Source organism: Primulina eburnea, chromosome 9 (assembly GCF_022965805.1).
Source record: "Primulina eburnea isolate SZY01 chromosome 9, ASM2296580v1, whole genome shotgun sequence".
NCBI lineage: Eukaryota > Viridiplantae > Streptophyta > Magnoliopsida > Lamiales > Gesneriaceae > Primulina > Primulina eburnea.
Genome location: NC_133109.1, coordinates 28,433,890 through 28,442,553, shown reverse-complemented (window position 1 = coordinate 28,442,553; position 8,664 = coordinate 28,433,890). Strand labels below are relative to the sequence as shown.

At 31.0% G+C, this 8,664-nt stretch overlaps 1 protein-coding gene across 1 annotated transcript; it reads left to right on the top strand.

The window, feature by feature from the left end:
- The first annotated feature begins 3,808 nt into the window (after positions 1 to 3,808).
- LOC140840860 (glutamate receptor 2.2-like) lies at positions 3,809 to 6,873 on the top strand. Its single transcript, XM_073208022.1, has 5 exons — positions 3,809 to 3,824; positions 3,934 to 5,276; positions 5,349 to 5,637; positions 5,871 to 6,277; positions 6,369 to 6,873. Exons 1-5 carry the CDS (start codon positions 3,809 to 3,811, stop codon positions 6,759 to 6,761), a joined length of 2,448 nt encoding a protein of 815 aa, XP_073064123.1. The 3' UTR covers positions 6,762 to 6,873.
- Positions 6,874 to 8,664: the final 1,791 nt, after the last annotated feature.

The following is an 8,664-nucleotide window of genomic DNA, read 5'->3' as shown; positions in this document are numbered from 1 at the left end:
TGAGGGAGGCATAAGTAAGTGGGCTTCGCACGAGTCAGTATTCATTTGTGGGCTGGGCTAAAAACATTGATTACTTATTTAATTAATATTCATATTAATTTATAGAAGTTTTATTTTATTTTTCGTAAAAACTTCTTTTAATACGTTAAATATTTAATTATAATTTAATATATGATATTGTTTTAACTAAAGTTTAACCTTTTATTTTCTCTTTATAAAAAGGTTTATACAATAGATAAAACTCCATCAAAATCTGTTGGGCGAATAGAATAAATTTTTTGAGTTTTTATAATTGTACCAAGGGCTTTAAAGTTTGTACCCAAAGAATTTTATTGAAAATCTATGGAAATTTTTTAGATAACACTAAACTATTATAGAAATTCAAAAATTTAAGTGTGAATACTACACGACTTCTAAAAAAAACTCTGGAAAATTATATATTGAATGCCAAAAAACTTTTATAGGATACATTAAAATCTAGATTGGATTCCTCGATACTTTTTATGAGTAGATCTTATGTTCGTGACAGATTGACTCGATCCATATATGGAGTGTAAAGTAATAATTTTAGCATTAAAAAATAATATTTTTTATCTATCATGTCGGATAGGATATCACTTGAATCTTGAAAAGGAGATCGTTCGAACACCGTAAAAACTCTTAACCCATAAAAAGTTTGGTTTTGGAAGTAGAAAGAATTACGGGATGGAATCAAACAGATGCTTTCACATGTTACTTTGTATTCATAGCGAAAGGATATTCTTAAAAATGTCGAATAGTAGACAATCTTATAAGAGTTTTTGTGTACTTTTAAACTAAAAAAAGTCGTTGTGGAATACACTCATCTTAAGCTGTCGTGATATTGCATCTATAGCACCCTTTCCAACTTCTCAACACCTTTTTGAACTTTTTCCCTACGACTTGTTATGGATGGCTCTTTCCGATCATAGTTGATTTGGGCCCTTACAACATATTCTATAATTTTCATCATTGTCGTCAATCTCATTCGCAATTTCCTAAACTTTTTGTTTTCTCAACTTTTTTTGAATTCTTTGGAAAAGCCAATTCACTTTGTTGTTTTCTCAACTTCTTTTGAATTCTTCGGAAAAGCCAATTCTTCATGTTTTTTGTTATCTACATTTGGACGTCGTTCACAATGATGACAAATTACATTGTAAATTGATTATTTCATTTATCAACATTTCAGCTATCATTACTTGGCCGGCCTCAAGTTTAAAGAAGTTCAATTTATTTATAATCTATATACCTATAAAAGTGTGTATAATACACATTGTTTTCCGATTGTGCTTTGACAAGAATACCCTCCTTGCAAACTTAAATTGTAAAGATAAAAATAAGACATGAATGCCTCACAATTACTAATAATTAATGGACATTTAGAACATTTTAATTTCCCTCATATATTAATTTTATCGAATAACTCATCTTTATACTATATTTAAATGTTTTATCTTTTTAATTTTCTCTCTACATTTTTTTCCAATGATTTTTTTTTTAATTTTGTAATTATATTTTTAGTGCAATTTTTAATTAAGTAATAAATTATAGTAACACAAAAAGATATATGAAAATTTATAACTATATATATGTGCAATAATTGAATAATTAACATATTTTATGAGTTTTTTAACAAAGAATTGAAAATAAAGAGTTTAATTTTGATTTTAAAAGATAGTACGATTTCAAAAAAAATATGAAAAAAAAACCATCTATAACGATTATATATATGTTATAGGCATAATTATTTTATTCAATTTTAGAACTAAAAAATTGCATGTATTGCTTGTAAAATCAATCATTAATTAAAATTTTGAATATGTAATTCATGGAAAGAGATTTAATGAGAAATAAAAAGACTCTAAGTTATTTTCTAATGTAAAAACAATATATATGATTAATCTTTATAATAAATTTAATTATAATGATAATTGATTAGCATTTGTCAAAGTATCAGAATTTTTTACATATGATATTTAATATCTTTATTTAATTATTTTAAAATCAAATAAACTAATTCAATAGATACAAAAATAATATTTTTTAATGAAAGTATATTTCTTTTGTTATATTTCAAATTTTATTGGTGAAAATCATATAAATAGTTTAAAATCGATATTTAATAATTATTATATGAGTTTATTTGATATTTACCATATAATCTTATTTGAATGTGCATTTCTTTACATGTGTTGATTTATTTATTATATTAAAACTTATTTAACAAGAAATTAATAGTCATCAATATTAGTTTATTAATCAAAATTTTGAATATGTAATTCATGAAAAGAGATTTAATGAGAAATAAAAAGACTCTAAGTTATTTTCTAATGTAAAAACAATATATATGATATAATCCTTATAATAAATTTAATTATACTGATAATTTATTAGCATTTGTCAAAGTATCAGAATTTTTTACATATGATATTTAATATCTTTATTTAATTATTTAAAATCAAATTAACTAATTCAATAGATACAAAAATAACATTTTTTAATGAAAGTATATTTCTTTTGTTATATTTCAAATTTTATTGGTGAAAATCATACCAATAGTTTAAAATCGATATTTAATAATTATTATATGAGTTTATTTGATATTTTACAATCAATATTACTATTTCATTTGTTTTAATATTGTTTTTATGAGTTAGTCACAATGATTTTAAATTGATAAATATTTGCCTTTAGTATGCTTCGCTTTTGTAGATTATGATTTATACATTGATAAAATCCATAATTTGATTGATTTTTAGGTTATTATGCTTTATACATGGTGTTTGAATATATATTTTAAAAATTTGTTTCAGCTCATTTTGTTTTATATATTATGTTCATTACAATTTATTATATAACATAAAATCAACTGCTTGAATTTTAATTTGGAAACAATTATAAAAGTAAGTTATATAAGTTCTTATAAATCGTCTAATATGATAAGAAATCAAACCCAAATAAATAACAAAATTATTCAAATTATTGTTTAGAAAATCAAATTTTTATAATATAATTGATATTGCGTGCAACGCACGTGCATAATGCTAGTCTATAAAAAGACAAAGACATAGCATATTACAAGCTGTATGTTTCTTTGGGGACTATGCAGTGAATTTACACTACAAAAAAAAAAAAAAAAACAATTAGCGACGGTTTGTCGCTAAAAGGTTAAAGCGACGGTTTTAACGACGGTTTGAAATTCCGACACAGAAGTGCGCGTCGCCTTCTCAAAGCGACGGTTTTTGAACACACGTCGCTTAATAGCGACGGTTTATTTAAAGGAGACCGTCGCTAACAAAAGCGACGGTTATTACGTGTAACCAACGTTAAAATCCTTCCTACAAATACACTAGAACTTCATTTCTGTGTTTGCTAGATTGAGTTGAAAAACTCCCTTTTGAGTTGGCAAGTGATTTGTCATATGTTTCAAGAAAAAGATTTACTAATTGTATAAGGTTCAATGTAGTTTCTTTTAACTTACTTGTTGTATATAGCGGTTTTGCAAGTTGCAAGAATCTATCATGAAGGATTCCAAGGGCCTGGATCTTTTTTTATTTGTGTTGTCCATTTCTCTTTCCACACTTCCTTTCTGCATAGCACAAAGCGACGCCATCAAAACGGTTCATATTCAAGTTGGTGTCATTCTTGATATAAATTCGACAAATTCTCTGGTGGGGCGCATTGGAATGTGTAGTTTGTCACAGGCGCTTGAGGATTTTTATTCAGTGCATGGAGACCACAAAACTAAGCTGGTTCTGAATGTTCGAGATTCAAACTGATACTGTCATTGATGCTGCATGCAGCAGGTAGGCTTCTACTTTTGTTATTTCTTGGTAATTTACAGCTTCGAATCTCAGCCAATGTAAGTATTGTTTCTAAGATGTTCGCACATATGTGTTCTCCTGATCCTATCAGCTGTTGATTTGCTGCGAAAGGTTGAAGTGGATGCTATCATAGGTCCTCAGCAATCGGCGCAGGCCAACTTTGTGATGGACCTAGGGGATAGGGCTCATGTTCCGATTATTTCGTTCTCAGCCACAAGTCCCTCTCTCATTCCTCGGACGCCTTACTTTATTCGGACAGCACAAAGTGATGCCAATCAGGTCGAGGCCATTGCTTCCATATGCAAAGCCTTCCAGTTTAGCCAAGCTGTTGTCATTTATGAAGACACGGAGTTTGGTAATGGAATCATGCCATATTTGGCTAACGCATTGCAAGATGTCAATACTCGTATATCGTATAGAAGCGTTTTGTCTAGAACAGCCACTGATGATGCTATCTACAAAGAACTGTACAAGATGATGACGATGCAGACTAGAGTGTTTGTAGTGCACACCATGCAGTCACTTGCTGGAAGGATCTTCTTGAAGTCCAAAGAACTGGGAATGATGACTAGTGGATATGCCTGGATTGTCACCACTGGAGTGACTGATCTATTCGATTTCATTGATTTGGATGTTATTGAAGCAATGCAAGGTGTTTTAGGGGTGAAGCCTCTAACCCCCATTTCCCGAGAACAAAAATCTTTTGCTTCGAGATGGATCAGGACTTTTATGCGGGACAACCAAGACGTCAAACTGGCCGAAGTTAGTATTTTTGGTCTTTGGGCATACGATACTATGTGGGCTCTTGCTATGGCAGCAGAAACATTGGTTAAAACTGGGATAAATGGTGTAAAGAATTTAGCCCATGTAGATGATCCCCAGGGCCTGTTCACCTTTCGAGTTTCGAAAACAGGTCCTCTGCTTCTTGAAGCAATATCAAATACATATTTTACAGGACTTTCTGGAGAGTTTCATCTTGTCAATGGACAATTGAAGCAGACACAATATCAGATAGTCAATATCGTCGGGAAAGCCCAGAAAGAGGTAGGAATTTGGACACCGCCTATTGGATTTTCCAGGGAACTGAATCCAAATGTCACATGTTCTTACTCGACCTCAAAGGAAAATTTTAGGACTATCATTTGGCCAGGAGACTCGACTGCAGCACCGAAAGGATGGGAGGTCCCAGTAAGTGGCAAAAAACTAAGAATTGGAGTGCCGGTGAAGCCTGGTTTTAACGATTTCTTGAAAGTGGAAGTGGACCCTGTAACTAATGCCGTCACAGTCACTGGATATTATAAAGAGATTTTCGACTCTGTCATGACAGCATTACCTTATGCTGTGCCACATGAATTTGTTCCCTATTCGTTCTTTAATCTTGAGGGTTCAAGAGTTGGGAATTACAATGATCTTGTATATCAAGTTTCATTGCAGGTGAAATCCATACTAAAACATGTCAGTTTTATAAATTCATCATTTATTTTTCATCTTTGGTGACGATCATAGGAAAAATATGATGCTGCTCTCGGAGATATCACCATTACAGCAAACCGTTCGATATATGCAGACTTCACATTGCCATATGCTGAAGGAGGTCTTACTAGTGTAGTTCCAATTGAGTATGAGGATGAGAATGGTATATTGACTTTTGTGCAGCCTCTAACCAAAGAACTGTGGCTTATGACTGCTTTATTCTATACCTCCACTGCTCTAGCAGTATGGATACTGGCACATAGGATTGCCGATCCCCCTGGTCAACATCCTGGCCTGATGGCTTATTTTCCATTCTTTCCAGGTGATTCTCCTCCAACCCGCCTCTTTTTTTCTGATATTAATGCTCAAGTCTTCTATACTTGCAGCTTCTTCCGTTCTGAAGCAGAACTAAACTATAAGTCTTCTATATTAACGCTCAAGTCTTCTATACTTGCAGCTTCTTCCGTTCTGAAGCAGAACTAAACTATAAGCTCGGGTGGGTAACACTCTGTTTAGTCTCTACTCTAATGCTAATGTAACTCTATTTACATGTAGGGGAAGGAATCCAAGCCAATTTACTGTGTCTGGTTTTAGTAACATGGGCAGTGGTAGCTAGTTTACTGAACTCGACTTACACTGCCAGCTTGTCATCTAGACTAACTCTACAGAGACTTCAACCAACCGTCACAGATGTGAATGAACTTATCAAGAGCGGACAACATGTGGGGTGTCAGGAAGGTTCGTTTCTTGTCGGTTACTTGAAAGGGTTAGGATTCAATGAATCAAAAATCAAGACATTCAGTTCCATTGAATATGTGGACGAAGCTTTAACCTTGGGAAGCAAATACGGAGGTGTATCGGCCTATTATGATGTCATGCCTCACATCAGGCTTTTCTTGACTGAGTACTGTGGGAAGTACATGATGATAGGTCCTATCCATCGAACTGATGGATTCGCTTTCGTGAGCATCTACTCTTTCAATCTAAAAATCATGATAAAAAAAATGGAGCTTGTGTTAACCAACATTCTCTCTTATATATGTTCATGGACAGGCGTTTCCTAAAGGTTCGCCGATTGTTGCTGATATATCTCGCGCAATAGTCCAGCTGACCGAAAAGGGAACGATTCAGGAGATCGATCAGCGTTTGTCTGCCGATCAACAATGTGCAGCAGGTCCAGATAGTTTGAACTCTGCGACCAGTGTTACATTAAGAAGCTTTGTGGTACTTTTTGCCATTACAGGTTGTGTTACTCTTGCTTGCCTTGTTATATCACTTGTCCTATACCTGCGCACAAACGCATATTTTATCCAAAGAATGACAGATTTCAAAGACTATCTCCGAGGTTTTCCTCAAAGAATGTCGGATTTAAAAGCTCTTTTAAGGCAGAGAATCGGATCATTCTTCAGCCACCTTAAAAAAATCAACTACAGATTCAAGGGATAGACGACCAAGAAATTGGATTTCATATCTCCCAAAAGTGTAAACGTAAATCCCCCCTTGTACTAATAATCCAAAGCCTGCATTTTAAGTGTTGGTTTTTTTTTTCCATTCCTTCACTGAGTGGGCAGTCCATTTTCATAGACCAGCGTGAAGCACGTGCGATTCACGTAAATACCAATTTTATAATAAAAATTAAATTTTGTCATATTTGACGAATAAATTACAAGTGATCTAGTGCAATATATTGTCATATTTGACGAATAAATTAATTAAGAACTTATATAACTTACTTTCAAAATTGTTTCTCAAATTAAAATTCAAGCAGTTGATTTTATATTATATAATAAATTATAATTATCATAATATATAGAACGAAATAAACTAAAACAAATTTTTAAAATATATATCCGAACACCACATATAAAGCATAATAACATAAAAATCAATCGAATTATGGATTTTATCAATGCATAAATCATAATTTTCATAGTGAAGCACACTAAGGATAAATAATTATTAATTAAAATACTCGTGACTAACTCATCAAAACAGTATCAAAACTAATGACATAATAATATTAATAGTAAAATATAACTCATAATATTCAATTTAAATAATATTTAATATCCTATAGAACTTTTTTACCTTTTGTTTTTTGAACTTTATATCGAAATCGATCTTTTGTAGACTACAATCTTATATCAATAATTATGAATGTCAATATGTTAATATTCTCATAAAGTATGAACCTCTTAGAAAAATTTGGAGAGTTTAGCTATAATAAGAAAATTAAAGATTGATTAATATTTATACATTAATTAAGGGTCTAAAGGTAAACCCGATCATGGTTCCCAAAGACAGTAGAACCAAAATTAGAGCTAAATCTTTTCTTGGTTTTAATTTCAAAATCAGCTCTTATAATATATCAATTTTGCTTCATAATTGAAAAAAAAAAATTAGTTTCACTGTCTCATATAATGTATAGCTATTTTATTTATTATTAAAAAATGAATCATAGTAGCACTTTTTTTAAAAAAAATTATATATTAGACAAATTTATAAATTCAATACATTAAATTTGGTATTATATGATATATTTCGATTTATAATTTTCAATATATATATATATATATATATATATATATATATATATATATATATATATATATATATATATATGTGACGTCCCGAAAATTTGAGTTCCACATGAACCACGTGCGTGCAAGTTATTAAATTCTTCATGTATTTTATTAACTGGTTTTAATGCATTCTTAATTCATTGATTTGGGTTTTAATTCACGGTTTAAAAATTTGCATAGTTTTAATATTTATGACTAATTGATGCATGTCAAAATGTTTTTTGAGTTTCATGTTTCAGGCGATTATTCGATGCGGGATCGAGGAAAAGATCGGTGACGATTTTAGGCAAATTTTATTGCCGTATTTTATTTTAAGTTAAGATAGGGCATTTTAAATGATTTATTTAGTTTTTAGCATTTTAAAGGCCTAATTTAATTATTAGGTAATTATATGATTTCAAACTTTTAAAGTTGTAGCACTTGTGTATTTATTTAAATTTAGGGAGGTTAGTAATTTAAGGAGGGATTTCTATTTTTACTACTGTGGGGACCCGGACGCAAATCATGTTCTAAATCATAATTATAACTAATTAATCCATTAGTATAAACAGGGTCTAATTTTTTTTATTTTTTTTAAATACAAAGCGGAAACGTAATGTAATCTAATTCAAATTACATATTAAACATAACCATACAAATCTTGTATTATTCACAAGAATTCAACCAGGTTCAACTATATGTCAATGCTGAATCCTAAGTTGCTTCAAAGCCCGGATCTCCACGCTATCTAGTCCAGCCTCGTTCTCTTCTTGACCCTGATCCTATCC

Bases quoted from the DNA above. Each gene is read 5' to 3' on its own strand.
- LOC140840860 (XM_073208022.1), top strand. The intron at 5,638-5,870 runs GTGATTCTCCTC...ATTTACATGTAG, and splicing joins TTATTTTCCATTCTTTCCAG to GGGAAGGAATCCAAGCCAAT. The intron at 6,278-6,368 runs GTGAGCATCTAC...GTTCATGGACAG, and splicing joins GAACTGATGGATTCGCTTTC to GCGTTTCCTAAAGGTTCGCC.